We start from the raw sequence: 24,830 nt of genomic DNA, 5'->3' as shown, positions 1-24,830 counted from the left end.
TAAGCTATTCTTTGGGTTTAGGGAGTCAGACTGAGGTTGTCTAGAAGAGTACCCAGAACTTTGAACTACCACTGAGCCATCCATCTCCCATCATTCCTGTAACCCAAGATCCTAGCTGGGGAAGCAACAGCACCTTTAGGTCTCCACAGTCCTCATCTTGCTCACTCGGCCCGCTGTGTGAAAGGTTTAAGCCTTGGATATCAGTAAGCCTATTGTGCCCCTTCAGTGTAACGGCTGTCTGAAAGAGCCTCTGTAATTGTCTAATCAGGATCTAATTAAGTGCCTTACCTGATTTCTAGATGACTACATCTAGAACAATAAGTTAGGGCACTGGGAGGCAAAGACAGACTGACCTCTGCTTTCAAGACCAACCTGGTTGCGGATTTGCATCCTGAGACCTTGTCTCAAAAAAAGGGGCTGGGGGTTTGATGTGGGGACTAGTGGTGTGTCCAGGTATAGTGCTTTTCTTGCATGCATGGAGTCCTGGATTCCATCCCCAGCATTGCGTATATTGGATGAGGTGGTACACAGGAGCAGTCATCATTGCCTACATCCCGAGTTTGAGACTGTTCTGATCTATAACAGACACTGTCTCAAGAAAACAAAAACAAGGGCCAGCAGGTAAAGCCACTTTAACCAAATCTGATGGCCTCAACTTGACATTTTCTGGACCTACTATTAGCAGTTGTCCACTGACCCTCACATGCACTGCATCCCCCAGTACAACACACACACACACACACACACACACACACACACACACACACATCATAAATATAATTAAAAGTTTTAAATAAGCATACGCTAGGTGTGTTGGCTTATACCTGTAATCCCAGCACTCAGAAAGCTGAGGCATAAGGATTTTCTAAGGTTTCAGAATGAGCCTGGTCTACAAGGTGAAACTTGTCCCCATTCCCTGAATTATGCAACGAAAAGTCACATGAAAACGATTTTGTTTGTGTTGTGATCAGTATTGTGCTGGAATGTGAACTGAGGTACTTGGTACCACAGAGATGGCCTAAGGCCAGAGTCAGGTGCTATGGGCCTGTAACCTCAGCTACTTGTGAGTCTGATAGAAAGTTCACTGCTGGCTTGGGCTACACAATGAGTTTAAAACCACCCTGGACAGTATAGTGAGGTCTTGTCTCAAAAGAAAAGAAAAAAAAAAAAAAAAAAAAGAGCCAGTGGTGGCTCACACCTTTAATCCCAACACTGGGAGGGAGGCAGAGGCAGGGAGATCTCTGAGTTCAACATCAGCTTATGTCTACAGAATGAGTCCTACCCAGGACAGCTAAGGCTTTATAGAGAAACCCTCCCCGCAATCACCCAAAGAGTGAGGACTGAGACTATAGCTCAATGGAGTATTTACCTTTACGTGCACAAGGCCTTCTGTTCAGTACCTAATAATGCCTCCCTCAAAAAGAAAAAGAGAAATGCCTAAGTGCCTGCATCGGGCTGGGGAGTCTGGGAGTAGGAGAAAGATGGACATGGAGAAGCAAAGAAGGTAGGATGTGGCTTGGAGTAGCAGAAGCTCCCGTGTGCATATCTGGTGCCCCCTGGAGTCCTGAAGAGGACTTGGTATTTTCTGGAACTGGAACCAACTAAGTACTCAAATATATGAGCCTATGAAGCTCTTCTCACTTCAAAACCACCACAGTGGACAACTACATATTTGGGGGTCCATTGATTAAGAACCAATGATGGTCATTCTGGGAATGGGCGTGGGGGTGTTAGGATGTGAATGTTTTTTAAGTGGTACCTTATTTTAAGAAGTTCAAGAACAGTTTCTGGTTAATGAACTGAGAGAGTTATCAGGGTCATAGCAATTGATTTTTATTTCCTAGTTTGTTTAGGAAAAAAGCCAGCAGAGAAGGGAGCCCTATGTGACAGGAGTCATGGAATACAGCAAAAAGTCACAAAACATTCTGCGGTTTTATCTTGGTTCATTCCACAAGTGTATATTTTGTTTTTATTTTTTTCAAAACTGTTGCACTCAGGTCTTTTTTTTTTTTTTCCGGAGCTGGGGACCGAACCCAGGGCCTTGTGCTTGCTAGGCAAGCGCTCTACCACTGAGCTAAATCCCCAACCCCTGCACTCAGGTCTTTAGAGTGATAATTTAGTATCTGAATGCCCTCCTCCCCTGTGTGTGTCCACAAATATTTAGGTTGGGGAGTTGTACATGCATATGTGTACAGGTAGAGGCCAGAAGTCAATCGGTGTTTTCCAGGGCAGCTGTCAACCTTCCTTTTTGAGACAGATCTCTTAGAAATATGCAGTGCACCTGATTTAGGTAGATTGACTGGTTTGCAAGTCCCTGGGGATCTTGCCTTCTCCCAGCCTTCTTGGTGCTGGAATTACAAGTCCTGACCAGCCTTTAATGTGGGTTTCGGGGAGAAGATTGAGATTTAGATTCACTCATTCTCTCTCTCTCTCTTTCTATCTATTGAAAAAGTGTTTCTCTGATTAGCGTTGGCTGTCTTGGAACTGTCCATTTGTATTTGTAGACCAGGTTGTCCTTGATCTCTTAAGAGCCTGCCTTGCTTCCCAAGTGCTGGAAGTGAAGATGTGTACCATCACGTGCGTGCCAGGCTCACACTCAGTTTTTAACTGAGCTGTCTCCCCAACTACAGATTATGATGATTTTTTTTTTGGACTGGTTGTTTTCTGGTACTGATATTGAACCCAAGTGCTGGGTAAGCACTCGATCACTGAGGACTCCAACCGTCTAGAGGATTCTTGGTGTCTGAGTTTGCCCACCCTATAGCCATGGTTTTTTTTTTTTTTGTTTGTTTGTTTTGTTTTGTTTTTTTGTTTTTGATAGCTTTGATAGCATACTGATGAAGTTTATCTTATTGTTACCCTCACTTCTATCACCTGTTCTGTGATATAATGCACGCCAGGAGGTAGCGTGTGAGAGGCAGAGAGACCAGTGGGAAAGGCTCTGCTCCCTAACTACTCAGTTAAATAAAGTACGGTTTGTTTTGAGACAGTGTCTCACCATGTTGTCCTGACAAGCCTGCAACTCACTTTGTAGTTAGGATGGCCTGGAACTCAGAGATCCGCCTGCCTCTGTCTCTTGAATTCTGAGATTAAAAGTGTGCATAATGGGGTTGGGGATTTAGCTCAGTGGTAGAGCGCTTGCCTAGCAAGCGCAGGCCCTGGGTTCGGTCCCCAGCTCCGAAAAAAAAAAAGAAAAGAAAAAAAAAGTGTGCATAACCACAGTGTAGAGTGCAATTTTCATTCTAAAGAAAAATGTGGTGTAGTGGTGAATCCTCTTAAAGAAAAAAAAGGAACATTTGAAACCAGTCTAGCTCAAGTTTCAGCTTTTAACCATGGTGTATTTTTTGTTTTGTTGCTTTATTTTTTGGTTTTTCGAGACAAGGTTTCTAGCTGTCCTGAACTCTATAGCTGAGATACATTAGAGATCCTCCTGCTTTTGCGCTGGGAATACTGGGATCAAAGGTGTGGACCACCACCACCACCAGTTCAAATTTTCTTATTTTTTTTAATTTAAATATTTATTTTATGTGTATGTTTTGCTTTCATATATGTCTGTGCATCACATGTATATGTGGTGCCTATAGAGGCAGAATTCTATCGAATCAGAGTTATACACAGTCGTGAGCTGCCTTATAGATGAATTGAATCCAAATCCTTTTTTTTTTTTTTTTTCTTTCTTTTTTTCGGAGCTGGGGACCGAACCCTGGGCAAGTGCTCTACCACTGAGCTAAATCCCCAACCCCAAATCCTCTCTTTTTAAGAGCAGCCAATAAAGAGCATCCAGTGCTCTAACCATTGAGCCATCTCAGAAATGTTCAAGATGAAGTTTCTCTGTGTGTAACTTTGGCTGTCCTGGAGCTGGCTTTGTAGACCAGACTAGCCTTGAACTCACAGAGATCTACCTGTCTCTGCTTCCGGAGTGCTGAGATTAAAGGAGTGGTTCACCACCGCCTGGTGAAATTTCCCTATTTTAAAGTTGATTCCCTGCCTTAGCTATCAGAATTCTGGGGATCACAGACAGCACACGTAAGTACACAAGGCTTTGGGATTCCTTTTTTCAGTATTCCAACGTTTTTAGGTTTGACTTTTGCCTTTCCCTAGGAGCGACTGATTTTTTAAAGAGAATGTAAAATTACTTCTTTAGTTAGATTGCATCAGTTCTTTTGGTGCAACATTGAATTTCCTTTGTTAATAGGTCTATCAAAGATCAAATGTATAGCATTTTCAGAGGCTGCATAATTTGTAGTGTGCCATTTACTAGGGCAGGACTGCCTTTTAGATTCGGCACTCTCGGCTCCAGGCGGGCACTTCGCTTTGCACTCACGCGCTCAATAAATGCTTGCCGCAAAGTATGAATGAACTAAAGAACCGCCAGGGCCTCAGAGGGGGTCGGCCTGGGAGTTCCAAAGTTCGGGAGGGGACACGGGGGCGGGCAGTGGGTGTCACGTGATGGGGCGGAGCAAATCCCATGTGCTTCCCCAGCGCCAGCGCAGCTCCGCCCTCTGCGCCGGTCACGTGGGGCGCTGGCTGCGCCTGCGGAGAAGCGGTGGCCGCCGAGCGGGATCTGTGCGGGGAGCCGGAAATGGTTGTGGACTACGTCTGTGCGGCTGCGTGGGGCTCGGCCGCGCGGACTGAAGGAGACTGAAGGTAAAGCCGCCATGTCCGGGCCCGACCCGGCCCCCCACCCCTCCCCCCGCATCCGCCGCCATCCGGGCCGGGGCCCGCCACCCTGCGCCGCCGCCCCGGCGCTCCGGCCCCGAGCCCGCGCCCAGGCCCTACTCGCCAGGCCGATCCCCGGCCCACGTGTGCCGGGCCGGGCCCGGGTGGGGGTGGGGAGCAGGGCCCGGGCGGGGAGGGCGCTGGGGTGGCGGCGAGACAGCCACCTCCGCCCGGCCTGGGCCGCGGCCCGGCGCAGACTGCGCGGCGCAGACCCGCCGCCCCCTCCCCCTGCGGGGCCCGGGCGGCCGCCGGGAAGTGACACGTTGTTCTTTGGCACTGGCCGCGTTGCGCAGAGCTGGGAGGCGGCGGCGGCGAGCAGGGAGGAGCCCCCAGCCCCGCCCGGCGGCCGACCCTCGCCTGCCCCGAGCGGGCTTCGCGGCCGTCGCCGCCCGCCTTGCTGGTGCGGCCGGACTCGCGCTTTTCCTGGCTTGTGTTCCCGGGAGGCCTCGGGCCTCTCCAGCCCCGCGCGAGTGCCCCGCGGCAGGCTCCGAACCCGGTGTCCCCGGGTGGGGGGTGGGGATATCACGGCCGGAGCAGCCGGCTTCATTTGTGATCCGGGAGCCTGGTGCCAGCGAGACCTGGAATTTCCGGTCTGGTTGGTCTTGGGCCCCGTGGAGCCAGGTTGATACCCCTCACCTCCCAACCCCAGGCCTTCGGATGCCCAGAACCTGTAGGCCGCACTGTGGACTTATTCTTAACCGAGGGGGTGAGTGAGGGGGCTGTTTGAGCAGGCAAGGGTGGGGTCAGGGTGATGCGGTCCGTGTTGTTGGTGGGGTCCACAGCCTATATGTTTGATGTTTCTGTACTCACTTGGCACCTCCCTTAATCCATGTTGACCCTAGCTCTTGATACAACCTTTCCCCCCAGCCCATTTGCCATAAGCGTGGGTCCTTTCCTCGTTCCGAGCTCTGCTCTTTCCAACAGGTGCTGGGGGGACCCTGATGTGGCACCAAATGAAATGAACAAAGCTCCCCAGCCCACAGGCCCCCCACCCGCCAGGTCCCCTGGACTCCCACAGGTAATCAAGGCTAAATGAACAGGACTCGGGTGGGGTGGAGGTCATGCAGCTCGCAGTTTTCCCACCCCCATCTGTGTCAGGGCAAAGTGCAGCTGCCTGCTGCCAAATTGAGATAGGGCCCCTGGCTGTCCCTGGGGCTGTCACAGGGAGGGAACATGTGGACTGCCGAGACTGTTGCTGCAGGTCTGCTCCCCTTATTTCACCAGCCTGGGTTTAGGCCCCACCCAGGCTTCCCCTCTTGCTGAACTCTGGTCTCTCCCCTTCAGCCAGCGTTTCCCCCGGGGCAGACTGCACCGGTGGTGTTTAGCACGCCTCAAGCGACACAAATGAACACGCCTTCTCAGCCCCGCCAGGTGAGGGGCTGTGGCTAGAGAAGGGTGTTGGGTGGGAACTGGGGAAACTGGGAAGCTGCTGGTTTGGGGCGAGTATGGAAACTATGGACGCTGTGTACTGCCCCCCCCCCCCCAACTTCCTGACAGCTGCCCGTGTTCTTCCTGCTGTTAGTTACTTAGGGTGGCTGACCCTTTGAAGCTTATAGACTGTGAGGGTGGCATTATGGGGGTCTTTGAGAATTGGAGACTGTGTTGTGGGCCCTGCTGTCAGCCCTTTCCTATTGCACTAGGAATAGTAGTTCCTAGTTCCTCTCCTCCTCTCCTTTCCCTTTGAACTGTGATGAGATAAAAATTCCAGTTGTGCTTTTATTTTTTGTGTTCTCCAAGTTCTTCCCAAGGGGAAGGATTCTTTTCCTACCCACTTCACTCCCCCTAATCCCACTCTGTCACCTTGGGGATAATTGTCGTCTTTCCTGTCCCCATGTGCTTTCAGGGAGGATTCAGGTCTCTGCAGGTAATACCTCTTTCCTAATCCCGAGCCACCTCTTTGGTGTCACCCGACCTCCCCCAGTCCATAGCTAGACACAGATTGGGATGTTCAGGGTGGGTGCCACCTTTGCCGTTTAGGAGTTTAAGTCCAAGTACTGCATGTTAGAGGCTAGAGGCCAGCTGTTGACAAGCGAGTGTCCCAGAACTGGGAGACTGTTGCATGTAGCAGGTAGCCTCAGTACTTGAGATGGGACAGTGCATGCTGGGGAGTATGTTGCCCAGAAGGGCCTTACTTAGACATGATGTATCTTGAGGTTAGGCCTCTAGAGTGGTACTCTGGAGGTGGCTGCCTGCATGGCAGTGAGTACAGGATACAGAGTTTTCATCTAACTTGGAAGGCAAGTGTTAGTGTAGTCACGTGGGTCTGGGGAAGGACCAGTCGCCATGTTTGGAAGCCTGCTATACTCTTAAGACTGTATGGACACTGGAATGCTGACTTTACTGTTCATTCCTCTTATTGACCCCACCTGCTTTCTTTCTTCCTGACAGCACTTCTACCCTAGCCGGGCCCAGCCCCCTAGCAGTGCAGCCTCCCGAGTGCAGAGTGCAGCCCCTGCCCGTCCTGGCCCAGCTCCCCATGTCTACCCTGCTGGATCCCAAGTAATGATGATCCCTTCCCAGATCTCCTACTCAGCCTCCCAAGGAGCCTACTATATCCCTGGACAGGTGAGGCTGGGGGCAGGAAGCCAGATTACCTAGTGCCTCATCTTCTACCTCTCCTACCTGATCTTCCAGACCCATTGCTCTTGTAGGGGTGGGACTTCTGGTCATTGTCCAGGCTTGGCTTGGCTTACCCTACTTCATAATCTGATGTGTGGTGTTTGTAGCTTTTCTCATCTCCTTCTTTTCCCTCTTTTCTTCCCCAACCCCCATCAGGGGCGTTCCACATATGTTGTCCCAACACAGCAGTACCCTGTGCAGCCAGGAGCCCCAGGCTTCTATCCAGGTGCAAGCCCTACCGAGTTTGGGACCTATGGTAAGCGCGGCAAGGAGTAGTAGGTGGGGAGTGTGTCCTAGGGAACATCTCAAGTATTCAACATTCTAAATGCTAATTTATTCTTCTGTGTGCTTTTGGCTTTTTTCCCCTACCTTGGTTTTTTTTGGGGGGGGAGGGGGCGTCTTTGGTCTTTTTGTTATCCACCCCCCACCCCCCAAGCTGAGGATGGAACCCAGGGCCTTGGGCTTGCTTATTAGGCAAGCGCTCTCCCACTGAGCTAAATCTCCAATCCCGCTTCTGGTTTTTAAAATGATAGAATTAATAGGTGATAGGGATTATGTTGGTAAAGGAAGCTTTGATCCTTTGCCAAGAGAGTTGGAGTCTTCCCCACTTCAAGGAGCACAGGATTAAGGGTGCACACACTTTTAATCCCAGCCAACACTAAGGCTGAGACAGGCAGACTCTTGAGTTTGAAACCAACCTGGTCTACATAGTGAGTTCCAGGACGGCCAGAGGTAATTGAAACACCCTGCCTCAAAATAAGAAACACAGGATCAGGGCCTTCAATTTGGTTCTGTGGATCAAAGCACCAAGGGCACCCAAGCCTGATGACATGGCTTTGATCACTGGGACCCAGGTGGTAGAAAGACAGAATTGACACCCACTAGTCATCTTCTTACCTCCACTCTACCCATGTACACATAAATGAATAAGGAAACTGTTCATTTAAAAAAGAAAGGGCTGGAGGTACAACTCGGTGGCTAAGAGGGAATTGCTCTTGCCAAGTTCCATATCGGCACCAGTGTCAGGCAGCTCAACAACTGTGACTTTCAACTCCTGGTGGAGCCAGCACTTCTGGACTCTGGATATCCGCACACACACATACACACCTCCTCACAGACACAGAATAAAAAATAAACTGAAAGAGATATAGGCTCTGACTTGAAAGCCAAGTTAAGTGAACGCTGTTTGGGGCTTCTTTTCAGAGTTGGAAGACCGTAATGAGGATTTGAGTGGTTTTCATAGCTAGTTTTCATTTATGTTCAAAGAAAACTGAACTTTATGGGTTTTGTTTGAAATAGTCTTATAATGTAGTTCTAGCTTGGCCTGAAACTTGTCATGTAAACCAGGCTAGCCTTAAACTTGCAGTGATCCTCCCCCCCCCCCCCCGATTGCTCGAATTACAAGTATATGTTATCATGCTAAGCTTATAGCAGTATCTAAAAAGTTTTTCCCCGTCAGGAAGATTTTTTTTTTTCCCTTGGAGCTGGGGACCGAACCCAGGGCCTTGCGCTTGCTAGGCAAGCGCTCTACCGCTGAGCTAAATCTCCAACCCCCAGGAAGATCTTAAGTATGTACTTCTAATACATGTGTAGTTGTATGTATATACATCTAATACATGTGTAGTTGTATGTATATACATATGTATGTATACGATTAAATATATAACCACCCTTGGTACTTTGAAAAGGAGCAAGTAGGAATTATGGATGAGTTACAAATTTACTCCACGTTGGAAACAATTGCTTTAGGGAATTAATTTTTATTTCTGTCTGGCTGGATGTTACTTTTTGTTGCGGTTGCCCCTTGCAAAGGGCTGAGTTAGGAATTTGAGTCAGCTTCAGTGAAACAATTGGAAAACCCTGTTCCTTTCCTGCCAAAGAGCCAATTGTGTTTCACTTTGAGAGTGTATGTGTGTTGCTGGGTCGTGTGTGTGTGTGTGTGTGTGTGTGTGTGTGTGTGTGTGTGTGTGATGTGTGCTATGTGTGCATGTACGCTCGCGCACCTTGTGGGGTAGAACAGTACCTGGTAGCTTGTGTAGAGAGGAAGGAGTTCCTTCCTACAGGGTGTGTGTGTCTGTGCGAGGAATTCTTGTAAACGCAGTTCAAACTGGTTCCCCTGCTTTGACAGACACCTAATTCCCCAGAGAGGCGGGCAGGGCAGGGTAGGGCAAGGGGCCGGCTGTATGTGATGAGAGGCTCTGCAGTGGGAGGTGTTCAGGCACACATTAGTGTATGTTTGGATCTGGAAGCTGTCAGGAATCTTTTCTGTCCTCTTTTCCCCAAGCTGGAGCCTATTACCCAGCCCAGAGTGTGCAGCAGTTTCCTGCTAGTGTGGCTCCTGCCCCAGTTCTGATGAACCAGCCACCCCAGATTGCCCCTAAGAGGGAACGGAAAACTGTAAGTAGCAGCTAGGGCTCTGGGACACTTGGGGAGGGACACTCGTGGTCTGCTGTCGGCTGAAATGTACCTGTAGGAGCAAAACTTCATCAACTTCTGAGTGTAGCAGAGAATAAGGTCTGTGGAGGAAGGAGGTCCCTTGTATGGGGATTGTAGTGTAGTGCAACTCACAAGAAGACTAAAATGGGCAGCAGGGAAATTCCCAAGAGACTTGGGCTCTAGTTAAGTTCACAAGACGTATGCTTGTTTTGGGGGTGCTGCTGGTTAGCTTGGAAATGGTTTGTTTTCTGTGCTCCTGACTCCTTAGTCCTGGAAGCTCTGGAGGCCTACGCCTCTGCTCAGTCCTCAAGCCCCGGGCATGGTGCCCAGAATAGGGTGCCAGGGCTGGGGAAGCCGCTGAGTCACCCTGGCTCCACCCACTGCATCTGGGCCCTACCCCTAGAGAGCAGGCCGACCAGCCACAAGTGAGCTGTCTGGATGCTGGATGGGGGTCTTTAGCCCTAGGGTGTTTGGCTACTGACTTAGGGATTGCTGGTGGGTAGAGGGGAGGGAGGGGAGGGGCATTGTGATGTTCAGGGCTGCTCTGTGAGGTCAAGAGTCTTAGGGGTGGGGGCTAGGGCAGCGACTACAAGAGCAGCCGGATGGGTTGACAGTAGAACTCATGGGGTTTCTGGCACCCACCCACCTGCTTCCCAGTAGGGGTGGGAGGTTGGCCCAGAGTGTTAGGAGTGGGACAGGGGGGAGAGGCGGGCTCCTTCTGCTTCCCACTCATCCTATAGCTTTTTTTCCCCAGATCCGAATTCGAGACCCAAACCAAGGAGGGAAGGATATCACAGAAGAGATCATGTCTGGGGCCCGTACTGCCTCCACACCCACTCCTCCCCAGGTACTGTCATATCTCTGAGCTATACCTTGGTTTGGAAAGCTATTCTGCTCTAGATTCCCAAGTCACTTGATCTTTTCCTTCACCTAAGGGGTTTATTTCCCTGCTTTCCTGGATTTCTAGGCAGAACTAAAGTAAAAATGACTAGTAAAGAAGGGTGTGGAACTCTTCAGTGCAAACTTTTAACGCTTTGTGTCCTGCAGACGGGAGGCAGTCTGGAGCCTCAACCCAATGGGGAGTCGCCTCAGGTTGCTGTCATTATCCGGCCAGGTAAGAGGAGTGAGCGGTGGCACAGCTTTTATGGAAGTGGGGAGTTTGAAGATTTACACTTGAAGGAGTGGAGTGATTCAAACTGAGTACCAGAGAATGACTTAGGTTTCCACATAGTGGGTTTGAAGTGGGTTTTGGTGGGGGATGGAAACAGCGAATGTGGGAGGCGGTTGGGATGTGTTTTGTTAAATGGGAAGTCAGCTTGGCTAAGAGGAAGAACAGGAGCAGTGTGGGACTTGCTGTCATGCATTCATTCTTCCTGCAGATGACCGGTCACAGGGAGCAGCCATTGGGGGGCGGCCAGGGCTGCCTGGCCCAGAGCACAGCCCTGGCACAGAGTCTCAGCCTTCGTCGCCTTCTCCAACCCCATCACCACCCCCAATTTTGGAGCCGGGGTCTGAGTCTAATCTTGGAGTCCTCTCTATTCCTGGGGACACTATGACAACGGGGATGATACCAATTTCTGTAGAAGAATCGACCCCCATCTCTTGTGAATCTGGGGAGCCATATTGCCTCTCTCCAGAACCCACTCTTGCCGAACCCATACTGGAAGTAGAAGTGACACTCAGCAAACCCATTCCAGAATCTGAGTTCTCTTCCAGTCCTCTCCAGGTTTCCACGTCCCTGGTGCCTCACAGGGCTGAAACTCATGAGCCCAATGGCGTGATCCCATCTGAGGATCTGGAACCAGAGGTGGAGTCAAGCACGGAGCCAGCTCCTCCCCCTCTTTCAGCTTGTGCTTCTGAATCGCTTGTGCCCATTGCTCCAACTGCCCAACCCGAGGAGCTGCTCAATGGAGCCCCCTCGCCACCAGCTGTGGACCTCAGCCCCGTCAGTGAGCCCGAGGAGCAGGCCAAGGAGGTTCCCTCAGCGGCACTGGCCAGCATTGTCTCTCCCACTCCACCTGTGGCTCCTTCTGATACTTCTGCTGCTCAGGAGGAAGAAATAGAAGAAGATGAAGATGAAGATGGAGAAGCTGAGAGTGAGAAGGGAGGAGAGGACCTCCCTCTCGATAGTACTCCTGTCCCAGCCCAATTGTCTCAGAATTTAGAGGTGGCAGCAGCTCCCCAAGGTAAGGGGTGTGGCTAGATAATTGACATTGCTCATTCTGGAGATGCTCTCCTCATTGATCTCCCATCTGGTACCTCTTCTGTTCTGTTTGTTTTGAGACTGGGTCTTTATGTGGTCTGGCTGCCTGCCTCTGCCTCCCAAGTGCTAGGATTAAAGCCGTGCACTCTCTTTTTATGACAGCTCCACAAAATAGGCTCCCATTTGGCCTAGTGTTAGACCTAAGAAGTAGAGTTGAAGGCTCAAGCTTTTTTAGACAAGGCAGCTGGGGCTGGCCTTGAACTCCTCCTAATCCTTGTGTCTCTTGTGTCCCAAGTTGAAGGATTATAGGAATCTGTCACAGTGCCTGGTTTTACAGAGAGGAATTTATCATCTAAAGCAAGAGTGAAGGGTAGAGGAATATTAATGGCTGGTTTTCACTGTTATTTTTTTTTTTCCTCTGTTAGGGATACTTATTAGATTGTTCACACCTTCCTTGTCCTCTTTCTCCTTGTAGTGGCAGTGTCTGTGCCAAAGAGGAGACGGAAAATTAAAGAGCTAAACAAGAAAGAGGCTGTGGGTGACCTTCTCGATGCCTTCAAGGAGGTAAGGAAACAAGAATTAGTTGAGGGGAGATGGCGTAGTTTGGAGGCAGTGATCATGCAACTGAACCTGGGTGTTCATCTATGATTGAAGGTGGACCCAGCAGTACCAGAGGTGGAGAATCAGCCTCCTACTGGCAGCAACCCAAGCCCAGAGTCTGAGGGCAGTGCTGCGCTCCCACAGCCTGAGGAAGCAGAGGAAACCTGGGACTCTAAGGAAGACAAAATTCACAATGCCGAGAACATTCAGCCTGGGGAACAGAAGTACGAGTACAAGTCAGGTGCGTTTGAGGCGATGAGCAGCTGAGCAGTACTCACCTACTTCATGAGGAGTGGGCAGTCCTACTGCAGGACGCAGGAGTGACTGGTGCATCCTGTCTTGCAGATCAGTGGAAGCCTCTCAACCTTGAAGAGAAGAAGCGTTATGATAGGGAGTTCCTGCTGGGCTTTCAGTTCATCTTTGCCAGTATGCAGAAGCCAGAAGGATTGCCCCATATCACTGATGTGGTGCTGGACAAGGTTGGTGTTTTGAGGAAGGTTGGCTTGACCTAGAAGTGCCTGAGGTCAGTAAAGAGAAAGCAACCATCCTGACCTGTTTTTAAGACATGAGTCTTCTTTGCAGGCTAATAAAACACCACTTCGGTCACTGGATCCCTCCAGACTACCTGGCATAAACTGTGGCCCAGATTTCACTCCATCCTTTGCCAACCTTGGCCGACCAACCCTCAGCAGCCGTGGGCCCCCAAGGGGTGGGCCAGGTGGGGAGCTGCCCCGAGGGCCGGTGAGTGGGGCTGGCTGCGGGGCAGATGGTTAGTGAGTGGGGTGGAATCTTGTGTCCTCCTATGGGGAGAAGTCTGTCTCTGAGCTGTGGTGATGGGGTTGCATATTGTACGTGCTGTTGTGACTTCACTTGTCTCCATCCCTGGTCTAGCAGGCTGGCCTGGGACCCAGGCGCTCTCAGCAGGGTCCACGGAAGGAAACTCGCAAGATCATTTCCTCAGTGATAATGACTGAAGACATAAAACTGAACAAAGCAGAGAAGGCGTGGAAACCCAGTAGCAAACGGACAGCCGCTGATAAGGATCGAGGGGAGGAGGATGCTGACGGAAGCAAGACCCAGGTACTAAAGTCTTGCGTTTGATCTCCATTCCTGCTCCTTTAGAGCTGCCCTGGTAAGCCATTTTACTGTGTCCACTGTCTTTACTACACAGTTTGAGCTCAGTCCCTACTATTTTGTCCTGTGTCAGCAGCCTGTGTTTATCTTGAGTACTTCAGTAGATCCTGTATATTCTATCCTGTTTCTCCACAGGACCTGTTCCGAAGGGTACGCTCCATCTTGAATAAGCTGACACCCCAGATGTTTCAGCAGCTGATGAAGCAGGTGACACAGCTGGCCATTGACACGGAGGAACGCCTCAAAGGAGTCATTGACCTCATCTTCGAGAAAGCCATTTCAGAGCCCAACTTCTCTGTGGCTTATGCCAACATGTGCCGCTGCCTCATGGCGGTTAGTTTCTACCGTTGCTAAGTCTTTCTTAGAGATTCTTTTCCATCCTTTTATTTATTTTAACATTTTATTTGCCAATGTCTGTGTAGTTGCATGTTTACCACAGTTTGCACAATTGCTGGCATCAGGTTAACTTGTGGAGTCAATTCTCTTTGGCCTTTATATAGATTCTGGAGATTAAACTCAGACTCTCAAGCTTGTGTGGCATGCTTCTTCACCCTCTGAGCCATCCTGCTAGCCCAGTTTTCTAAGTCTTACTGTCTAGCTTCCTGCGTCTTCCGGGGGATCGTAGAGTCTAGCTCTTCTAGGTTCTGTTTTGGTAGCTAAGTGTGCAGTACATTAGTAGGCTTTCTGGGTCAGGAGACTTGAAAGGCCTTCTCTACCTTGGAGTGTTCTTAATGTGGTATTCTCTCTGGTCTACAGCTGAAAGTGCCCACTACAGAAAAGCCAACAGTGACTGTGAATTTTCGAAAACTGTTGTTAAATCGGTGTCAGAAAGAATTTGAGAAAGACAAAGATGATGATGAAGTTTTTGAAAAAAAGCAAAAAGAAATGGATGAAGCTGCTACGGTGAGAGACTGTATTGCCAATCACACCCTTTTTTTTTTTTTTTTTTTTTTTTTTTTTTTTTGTCAATCACACCCTGTACTCAGCACCTACCCTTCACTTTAGAAGCCTGTAATTGTTAAGGATCTAGGGGCTCCCTTTACCTTAGGACATGAGTGCTTAGTGCTGGGCTGGCTGGCTATTTAGTAAGAGAAAGGGATTTTAGCCAGCTGGCTGTTTGTTTTGTTCTTAGTTTTATTTTTACCCATAAGCTTGGCCACCCTGTATATCTGTGGGCAGTGTACATGTCTGGTGCCAGAAGAGACCAGAAGGGGGCACTAGATGCCCTGGAACTAGAGTTAGACCTGGCTCTGAGCTACCGTATGGGTGCTAAGAACTGAACTTAGATCTTTTGCAAGAGCAAGACTGTTTTTAACTACTGACCTATCTCTCCAAGATTCTCCTGCTTATCTTTTTTTTAAAGATTTATTTATTTTTTGTATATGAGAACTTTGCCTTCATGCAGGGAGGGCATCAGAATCCAGTACAGATGGTTGTGAGCAAAGGGTCACCATGCTCTGGAAGAACAGCCTAGTACTCTTAACCTCCGAACCATCTTTCCAGCCCCTTGGTTATTTTTTTGACATAATCTTTGTCTTATGGTGGACAGGCAGAAGAACGGGGACGCCTGAAAGAAGAACTAGAAGAGGCCCGGGACATAGCTCGGCGGCGCTCTTTAGGGAATATCAAGTTCATTGGGGAGCTATTCAAGTTGAAGATGTTAACAGAAGCAATAATGCATGACTGTGTGGTCAAACTACTTAAAAACCATGATGAGGAGTCCCTAGAATGCCTCTGCCGTCTCCTCACCACGATTGGCAAAGACCTGGACTTTGCAAAAGCCAAGGTAGAGGTGCTGAGCTGTGGTGAATGAGTATGGCATGAGTCTCCTGTTCACCGACAAGACGCAGTCTCAGGGGTTTGCGATGCTTAGCCAGTGTCGGGGGTGTGCGTGTGCGTGCGCGCGTGCGTGCGTGCGTGCGTGCGTGCGATGCTTAGCCAATGTTGGGTGTGTGCGTGTAAGAGTGTGTGTGAGAGAGAGTGTGTGTGTGTGTGTGTAAGAGTGTGTGTGTGTGATGCTTAGCCAGTGTCAGAGGTGTGTGTGGTGGGTGTGAATGAGTATAAATTGACCCGATCCTTTTGCTGTCCAGCCTCGAATGGATCAGTATTTCAACCAGATGGAAAAAATCATTAAAGAAAAGAAGACCTCATCTCGCATCCGTTTTATGCTACAGGATGTGCTTGACCTGCGGCAGGTATGTGACGTCTTCCTCCACTTACCTGCCACTCCAGTTCCTGATACGATTTCGGCTGATCCCTGGCAACGCCAGAATAACTTTGCATTTTGTTCCCAAAGAGCAATTGGGTGCCGCGTCGCGGGGATCAGGGCCCCAAGACGATCGATCAGATTCACAAGGAGGCTGAAATGGAGGAACACAGGGAGCACATCAAGGTCCAGCAGCTCATGGCCAAGGGCGGCGACAAGCGTCGGGGCGGCCCTCCAGGCCCTCCTGTCAGTGAGTCTGAGGCTGGGGCTAAGGAGGAGACAGGAAAGCTCCTAGAGGATGGGATGCGATTGTTCTTTCCGCTGATGACGTCTGTTAGTGCCACGTGTCTGGGCCACTGAGAGCACATGATGGGATTGAGGATCTGAGGAAGAGAGGCTGAGGGTGACCCAAGAAGGGGTTGACAGGACTCGTTACTCCAACATGCTCCCTCTGTCCCCTCCCCCCTCCCTCCCTCCCTCCCTCCCTCCCTCTCTCTTCTTTTTTGTCTCAGACCGTGGCCTTCCACTTGTGGATGATGGTGGCTGGAATACAGTCCCCATCAGCAAAGGCAGTCGCCCCATTGACACCTCACGGCTCACCAAGATCACAAAGGTAAGGTGGTGGTCTGGGGTAGGCGAGTTGCAGGGTGAAGAGGATGAATGAAGCGTGCATTGGTCCCCACAGTTAGGGTGCTGATACTGAACTTAGACTTAAGTTAGATGAAGCGTCCGTCACCTAAAGGATTTGTTCACATCGGTCTTAGTAAGCTGATAACACCAAAATCAAGCCAAGAATGGATTTTACATTTTAAGTGGTTGAAAAAAATAATGGGGTGATATTTTATGGTATATAGAATATATACAATTTGGTCTCAGGTTAAGAGCACTGGCAGCTCTTTGAAGAGATCCTGAGTTCAATTCCCATAACCATCTATAGTAATCATGGGCTGATGCCTTTTCTGTCCTACATACAGTAAAGTATGTAGAATTTGAGTTCTCTTCTCTATGGGTAATTACTTGATACAACAGTTATTCCTTATGTTACACTATTATAACACTGAGTAGTAGCCATAAACTGGATTGCAGAGCCCTAAGATACTGTCTTGACTGTATGGCCAAAGCTTGCCTCACCCTTCATTTAGGCCCTTAATCCAGTGTGGCTATGTGTGGTAGTTGGCTAAGGGCTTAAGCCAGGTAAGACATAAGAGTCTGCTGTCTTTCCTTCTGCAGCCTGGGTCCATTGATTCTAACAACCAGCTCTTTGCACCTGGAGGACGACTGAGTTGGGGCAAGGGCAGCAGTGGGGGATCAGGAGCCAAACCCTCAGACACAGGTATGGAGGCCACTGTAGGGAACTGGTACTTGCTGTTCTCAGCTTCCTAGAGTTCGTGTACACAGAAAACTGAGTAATCCGGGAATGAAAATAGGAGTCATGTACATGATGCCAAGAAGTGAATTACTGGGGTTGGGGATTTAGCTCAGTGGTAGAGCACTTGCCTAGCAAGCGCAAGGCCCTGGGTTCAGTCCCCAGCTCTGGGGGAAAAAAAAAAAGTGAATTACTTTGTCATTGTTGTGACCAAGAGTCCTAAATAATAAGGGGGATGCATAAGGTAGTAACAGTGTAGTGGCACACTGTAACCCTAGCTCTTGGAAGGCAGAAATGGGTTAATGAAGTTTTCTTTCTGCCCTTCCTAGCATCGGAAGCTACTCGTCCAGCTACTTTGAATCGCTTTTCTGCTCTTCAACAAACATTACCCGTAGAGAACACAGATAACAGACGTGTTGTACAGAGGTGAGTTTCTGGGTGTGGGGTTGTTAGGGAATACTGTGATTGGGTTTTAGTTGTCAAAGCGTAGGGATTTCTCGTGCCTTCATTGCCTGGACATGTCCCTTGATGACAAGAAAGAGACCCTGTAGCTGCCCCGCCCTGAGTATTGGATGGTCACGTAAGTGCTTGAGCGGCACAGGCGAGAGACAACGTATCGTCTTCCAGGAGCAGCTTAAGCCGGGAACGAGGTGAGAAAGCTGGGGACCGGGGAGACCGGCTAGAGCGCAGTGAGCGGGGAGGTGACCGTGGGGACCGACTTGATCGTGCCAGAACACCTGCCACCAAGCGAAGTTTTAGCAAAGAAGTGGAGGAGCGGAGTAGAGAGCGGCCATCCCAGCCTGAGGGACTCCGCAAGGCAGCTAGCCTCACGGAGGATCGAGGTCGGGATCCTGGTGAGAAGGGAGGGGCTGGCAGAGGAATGGGGGGAAAGGCAATTGGCTGATACAGGACTGAGTACTCCCCAACTTTCTTGGGGAGCTCTGGATTCTTTTAAGAGAAGTAACTGAAAAGTTCTGCCCTTGTAGTGAAGCGGGAAGCCACTCTACCTCCAGTGAGCCCTCCAAAGGCTGCGCTCGCTGTGGATGAGGTGGAGAGGAAGTCGAAGGCCATCATTGAAGAGTATCTCCATCTCAATGACATGAAGGAGGCCGTGCAGTGCGTCCAGGAGCTGGCTTCACCCTCCCTGCTCTTCATCTTTGTACGGCTTGGCATCGAGTCCACGCTGGAGCGAAGCACCATTGCTCGTGAGCACATGGGGAGACTGCTGCACCAGCTACTCTGCGCAGGGCACCTCTCTACTGCCCAGTACTACCAAGGGTACGAGCAGCGTCTGTGGGCCTTCCGCACCCACGTAACCACCCACGTAACCCACTGATTGCTTCTCCTCGGTGGGATTCCTGGAACCTTGGATTTTAGCTTGAGATTGTCTTGTGTCTGGAAAATGTTTCTCGGGGGCCTCCACTTTTTTTGTTTGTTTGTTTGTTTGTTTGTTTAGTTGTGCTGTATTTTCCTAGAAGCAGGGTAAGTGTCTAATTCATCTCTTAAGTGCCCTGACCTCTTGTTCCCCTCTCAGGCTGTATGAAACACTAGAATTGGCTGAGGACATGGAAATCGACATCCCTCATGTATGGCTTTACCTGGCAGAACTGATAACACCTATTCTTCAGGAAGACGGGGTACCCATGGGAGAGCTCTTTAGGTAAGCGCCTCCCTCCCTCCCTTTGTGGATGCAAGAGAGACAAAGACTGGAGGAAGTGAGATAAGTTGCATACCTGGGCTTGGAGAGGGGTGGAGCAATGTTGAGGGCTTTGGAAGCCATCAGGATTGATTTTTCTTACAGGGAAATTACGAAGCCTCTGAGACCCATGGGCAAAGCCACTTCTTTGTTGCTGGAGATCCTGGGTCTCTTATGCAAGAGCATGGTGAGTTGATGCATTCAGAGAGTTTTATGTGCTTTCGGCTGCCATAGGTGACCACGGAGCCTGGTGGTCATTTGTTGGCCTGAAGTATTTGATACATGAGACATGTTATTAAATAATAGGTGGTCTCTGTCATGACTTCTTCCTGGCCGGGCTGCAGGAAGGCTGTGAAGGTGTGGGGGTATTGCTGCTGCTAAGATTTTCTGAACATAGGGAAATAATAGGCATACCTTTATTGTTTTTTTGAGGTACAGTTTCTCTGTGTAGCCCTAGCTGTCGTGGTGTACCACCACTGGCTAGCAATTATATTTTGTAAGCAAACGTTCATTTACTTGAGAAAATAGAAAAGCTCAGTCGTTAAAAGGAGCAAAAATACATTTTTAGATTTTTGGGGTTTGTTCGTTTGTTTTTTATTTTACTTAATTAGATTTATTTGTATATAAGTGTGTATATAAGTGTTTTATTTGCATGTATGGATGTGTGAAAGAGTATGTCAGAATCCTTGGAACCTGCCTTATGAGTGATTGAGAAACCACAGTGTGGGTGCTGGGACCAAAACAACTGTTCTTAACTGCTAAGCCAACTCTCCAGATCTGAAAGACAATAATAAATATTAAAAAAAAAAAACAAAACAAAAAAAAACCAAAAAATCAGGGCTGGAGAGTTGGCTCAGTGGCTAAGAGCACTGACTGCTCTTCCAGAGGTCCTGAGTGCAATTCCCAGCAACCACATGGTGGCTCACAGCCATCTGTAATGGGATCTGATGCCCTCTTCTGGTCTGTCTGAAGACATGCTACAGCGTGTTTATATATATAAAGTAAAATTCTTTAAAAATAAAAACCAACAAAATCAACAAAACTTTGTGAAAGGAAATAAAAGGTAAAATACATCTACTGTTTAAACTGTGTATGCTAGGATGAGATCTGTAGACTTGGTTGTTCACCTTTTTGTGGTCTTTTACGATTCTTGAGAGTTCTACAAGTGTGCGTAGATCTAAGTGACACTTCCCCATCCTAATGTCATACTGCTGTGGTGGCAGGTAAGTTCCTATTGCTTGTGATGTTTGTTTAATCTAGGGTGCTGCTTATGTAGTGTGACTACTGAAGAACTATTGGGTCCTAAGAGTCAAGGGCCATGTGTAAGAACTAAGTATTGAGATGTTGAATTTGTTTTTCAGGGTCCCAAAAAGGTGGGAATGCTGTGGCGAGAGGCTGGGCTAAGCTGGAGGGAATTTCTAGCAGAAGGCCAAGACGTTGGCTCATTTGTGGCTGAAAAGGTTTGAGACTGGAGTCAGTTATTCTGCATTTGGGGCTAGCAGATCTCATCTTTCCCTCATCTTTTACACTAGTTTTGACCGTCTCTGTGGGTTACTTGTTTATAGAAGGTGGAATATACCTTGGGAGAAGAATCTGAAGCTCCTGGCCAGAGGGCACTTGCCTTTGAGGAGCTGCGAAGGCAGCTCGAGAAGCTGCTGAAGGACGGCGGCAGTAACCAGCGTGTGTTTGACTGGATAGAGGTATGCTTCTCCATGGGTACCAGGGGAGGAGAGGGAGGACCAGCGTGTGTGTGACTGGATAGAGGTATGCTTCTCCATGGGTACCAGGGGAGGAGAGGGAGGACCAGCGTGTGTGTGACTGGATAGAGGTATGCTTCTCCATGGGTACCATACCTGGGGAGGAGAGAGGTAGATTTTGGAGTGGGTGGTTGGGGAGTAACGAGTGGATACTTAGGGTGCATTTGTGTTCCCACACAGGCCAACCTGAATGAGCAGCAGATAGCATCCAATACATTAGTTCGAGCCCTCATGACAACTGTCTGTTATTCTGCAATTATCTGTAAGCCAGAGAGGTGGTGGGACAGGGGTGGGCCAGGCAATCTAGGGCTAAGCCAAGTAAAATCTGCATTATTCCACTTTTTTGTTGTTTTGTTTGTTTTTTTCCTGTAGTTGAGACTCCTCTCCGAGTGGATGTTCAAGTGTTGAAAGTGCGAGCAAGACTGCTTCAGAAATACCTGAGTGATGAGCAGAAGGAGCTACAAGCACTCTATGCTCTCCAGGCCCTTGTAGTGACCTTAGAACAGCCTGCCAGTAAGAGCCAGGCTGCAGGGGAGGGTGGGGCGGAGGGACTGCCAGCTACAAGACTGTGCTCATGGAAGGTACTCAATGCAAGAGAGGCGGGGAGAGAGTAAAATGCCCCGGTGTTTGATTGTTACTTACCCTACCCTCTGCTTGTTTCCTTGCCTACAAATGGAATGAGTTAATCTAAGCCTGGAGGGTTGATTGCCTGCCCGCTTTGTGCTTGACCAGTAGATGACAGCAATGCAGAGGTGATAAACAGTAATATCTTTCAGATACCATGTGCCCATCTGTCTGACACAAGGCTAAAGTGCTTGCCTACCTTGTTAATGGTTGTTAGGGATTTGTCTCCATTTTCCTCATTGGAAGTGGGGGCTTATGACCATGTCTGAGGTTTGCAAATTCAGCACATGGGTATGCTTAGGTGTTGAAATAACTGTAGTGAGCTTAGTTCTATGCTGGCTTGGAGTCGGAGCATGAATGTTGGAAGATGGGTCCAAGAGATGATGGGTTTGAATTGGTTCCCTATAGATAGAGAGCAGGCAGCCTGAGTTGGAATAAAAACGTGAAAAGAGCTACTGAAGGAAGGTACAGCAGTCATGAACAAGAGGGACTGGAGAAGTGGGGGGAAGGGGACAGATACTTCAGGCTAGGTAAGTACTGACAAGGGGCTTGCACCAAATGGAGTAAGGCTTTTTTGGGATTGTAAGCAAAGAAAGGATGGTGTCACATCCTGTGATCCTAACACCAGAGGTAGAGAAATACTAGTGTGAGACTAGCCTTGGCTAATTAATTAGACCCTGTTTCAGAGAATGCCCCTATTCCCCAGGTGGTCATGGTGGCACTCAGAAGACAGGAAAGTGAGTCTCTGATCAAGACAACCAGGGCTACGTATATACAACAAAAAGCAAAACAGTAGTTGAAGCATAATTACCTTTAAAATACTGTCAGCTGTTTACTTCACTTTACAGTGGAGACTGAGGCTTACTTTGAATGGTTCTGCTGGGACTCCTGCCTTTTCCAATATGTTCTTACAAAAGGATGTGGGATTGCCTCAAGAATAAGAACCCTGGCAAAATAGAAGACACAGATAGGGCAGGGGTCTATGAGCAAAAAGAAAATTTGGTATAGAAAAATGGTTGAAAATGCTAGATGCCTCAGTGTGGTAGGAGCGTATCCAAAAATTAAGCACTTTGAGTATTTAAGACATTGAGGTCTTCCTAGCAAGCTTCAGTATTTGAGAGTAAGTAGGGTTCTGAAATTCTGAATTGGACAGGACTGAGACAGAAGGAAAAACAGATACAAAAATCTCGTTTAGCTTTGGGATAGTTGAAAGCTGGCGTTGTGGTAAGATTGGACTTAGCACACGTGGTAAATAGATGAGTGGTTGTACAGGGTTCTCAGGGGTGGGGCACGCACACACAGGTTTTGGAACACAAGATATGGGATAAGTGAAAGATCAGCTATATCCATAGAGACGTGGAAAACAGGAATGTCTGGCCTAAACTTCCCATAGTTGGTAAGCTAACTTGCCACCTTGGGCTGGGCTTGAGGTCCTGTGCTTCAGGTAATGGGGTTTGTGAGGAATGGGATGGACAGTGTTCTGGAATTGTATTCTAAGACAAGCACTTGAGGAAAGCTGCTTGTGATGGCCTAAAACAAGCACGGGTCAGAGGAGGTTGGGGGGGGGGGGATTCACCCTGAAGATGGGTGCTAAGAGAAATGTACCACTGGGCAGAGTGTCACTCCCCAGAGGCCAGAGGGGTACAAGTGTGTGGGAAGAAGAGGCAACAGTTGTTGGTAGTCTGTCTGCCACAGACTCGTAAATACTGGAACTCAGGTGTCCGGTGCCTAGCTTTCAACTTCCATTCATTATTTATTACTTATTTTGTCTCCGAGATGCAATCTTAATAGTCTGGGCTGGCCTCAAAACCAGTTATGTAGTTTAGGCTTTCCCTACCTTTGATCCTCCTTCCCTCTATATACCAAGTAATGGGATTCCAGTTGTGGGCACCAGACTTCCAGACTTTAACATTTTTCCTTTTTTTTTTTTTTTTTTTTTCCGGAGCTGGGGACGGAACCCAGGGCCTTGCGCCAAGCGCTCTACCACTGAGCTAAATCCCCAACCCCTGTTTTTGTTTTTTTTAAGCCAAGGTTTCTCTCTGTAGTCTTGCAGGCTAGCCAAGTGTTGGGACTATAGGCATAATATACCATCACACCCAGCCTTCCCTCCCTTTGCTCTCTTGAGATGTGGTCTCACTGATAACAGAACTAGCTGGCCTAGAAACAAGTCTATTGCAGACCAAGGTAGTCTCAAACTCAATCTACCCTTCTCTTCCTCCTGAGCACTGAGATTAAATGTGTGTACCTGGTCTCAGTTTCTCCCCCTTTCAGACAATTTTGCTAAGCTGCCAGTTTGCTATGAGCTTGCTATCTTGATCTGCCTCAGTCTCCCAAATATTTGGGTTTACATTTTCCTGTCTCTAAGGATTGCTAATGGCTAAGTAACCCATTCTTGGGCTGGTAATCTCTGTCATGAGATTGGTATTGTCAGAGGCCTAGTCACTCTGAATACCAGAATGGTAGATCAAGGTTGTGTTAGCAGTGTCTCTGTGGGAGGGATCTAAGGCTTTGGCTAGTCATCTAATTGTTGTCCTTGTGGCCTGCAGACCTGCTTCGGATGTTCTTTGATGCTCTGTATGATGAGGACGTGGTGAAGGAAGACGCCTTCTACAGCTGGGAGAGCAGCAAGGACCCTGCTGAACAGCAGGGCAAGGGTGTGGCCCTTAAATCTGTCACAGCATTCTTCAATTGGCTTCGTGAGGCTGAGGACGAGGAGTCTGATCACAACTGATGGCGGGTGGGGCAGGGGACTTGGAGCCATGGACACGTGGATGGCCCAGCCAGCCAGCCGCCTGGACTGCAGGGGGGCGGCGGCGGCTGTGGCGGCAGTGGCAGTGGGTGCCTGTAGTGCGATGTGTCTTGAGCTAATAAAGTGGCTGATGAGGCAGGATGGCTTGGGGCTGCCTGGGGCCCCCCTCCAGGATGCTGCCAAGTGTCTCTCTCCTCCCCCCAGGGCACAGAGATATATATATAAAGTCTTGAAATTTGGTGTGTCTTTGCGGGGGGAGGGGCACTACCGCCTGCCTCTAGGGTCCTTTTTTATTTTCTGAAATCACTCTTGGGACTGCCGTCCTCGCTGCTGGGGGCATATGCCCCAGCCCCTGCACCACCCCTGCTGCTGCCAGGGCAGGGGGAAGGGTTGGGCACGGTGCCTGTAATTATTAAACATGAATTCAATTAAGTTTATTGCCTCTTTACTGATCTGAACCGTTGGAGTATACCAGATTTGTTCACTCATTGATACTTGTTTACCTATCAGAAAATTTCGGGAACCTGGGGAATTGCTTTTCTGAAGGGTTGGGATCATGGCATCAGTTTGACATGATGAAACGGGAGAGGAGTGCTGTAGGATACTTAAGTTTCTGCTGGATTGATCCAGGCCCTGAGTTTGAAGCCCTTGTAGAAGCCATAAGTGGGATGTCCCTTGTAAAATGACTGCACGGCCTACCGGCTTCTGTCCTCAGTATAGC

The 24,830-nt window shown here is 49.0% G+C and overlaps 1 protein-coding gene and 1 non-coding gene across 44 annotated transcripts; both read left to right on the top strand.

Annotated features, from left to right (window-relative positions):
• The first annotated feature begins 4,497 nt into the window (after positions 1–4,497).
• Eif4g1 (eukaryotic translation initiation factor 4 gamma 1) lies at positions 4,498–24,541 on the top strand. Of its 43 annotated transcripts, none has more exons than XR_015632650.1 (33): positions 4,514–4,647; positions 5,369–5,425; positions 5,644–5,737; positions 6,004–6,090; positions 6,563–6,583; positions 7,108–7,284; positions 7,495–7,594; positions 9,623–9,735; positions 10,529–10,621; positions 10,822–10,888; positions 11,154–11,960; positions 12,453–12,541; positions 12,632–12,818; positions 12,923–13,056; positions 13,160–13,318; positions 13,469–13,657; positions 13,847–14,044; positions 14,468–14,614; positions 15,261–15,497; positions 15,802–15,906; positions 16,008–16,167; positions 16,430–16,530; positions 17,148–17,250; positions 17,613–17,709; positions 17,911–18,137; positions 18,270–18,561; positions 18,818–18,943; positions 19,085–19,166; positions 20,341–20,439; positions 20,545–20,679; positions 20,917–20,998; positions 21,109–21,488; positions 23,907–24,541. XR_015632650.1 is itself a non-coding variant. In XM_087575732.1 (33 exons), exons 3-33 carry the CDS (start codon positions 5,678–5,680, stop codon positions 24,089–24,091), a joined length of 4,764 nt encoding a protein of 1,587 aa, XP_087431858.1. In that variant the 5' UTR covers positions 4,514–4,647; positions 5,369–5,425; positions 5,644–5,677; the 3' UTR covers positions 24,092–24,541. The 43 variants fall into 43 exon arrangements, 42 of the variants coding, with proteins under 42 accessions (NP_001414405.1, XP_087431858.1, XP_087431854.1 ...); XM_087575732.1 differs by having other exon boundaries at positions 7,528–7,594; positions 13,472–13,657; positions 21,109–21,249; XM_087575728.1 differs by having other exon boundaries at positions 7,528–7,594; positions 21,109–21,249.
• Positions 16,234–16,308, top strand: Snord66 (small nucleolar RNA, C/D box 66). Its single transcript, XR_015633794.1, has one exon. It is a non-coding gene; the product is annotated as a small nucleolar RNA SNORD66 (small nucleolar RNA).
• Positions 24,542–24,830: the final 289 nt, after the last annotated feature.

This window comes from Rattus norvegicus, chromosome 11 (assembly GCF_021556685.1).
Source record: "Rattus norvegicus strain SHRSP/BbbUtx chromosome 11, alternate assembly SHRSP_T2T, whole genome shotgun sequence".
Taxonomy (NCBI): domain Eukaryota; kingdom Metazoa; phylum Chordata; class Mammalia; order Rodentia; family Muridae; genus Rattus; species Rattus norvegicus.
This window is presented reverse-complemented; position numbering and strand designations above follow the sequence as displayed.

What these genes read in the sequence shown, in the direction of transcription:
- Eif4g1 (XM_087575717.1), top strand. Translation starts at nt 5,678, where the DNA reads ATGAACAAAGCTCCCCAGCCCACAGGCCCCCCACCCGCCAGGTCCCCT. An exon ending in TGCTGTCATTATCCGGCCAG is followed by an intron (nt 10,889 to 11,153) that starts GTAAGAGGAGTG and finishes TTCTTCCTGCAG; the next exon opens with ATGACCGGTCACAGGGAGCA. An exon ending in GTCTCTTATGCAAGAGCATG is followed by an intron (nt 19,167 to 20,340) that starts GTGAGTTGATGC and finishes TTTGTTTTTCAG; the next exon opens with GGTCCCAAAAAGGTGGGAAT.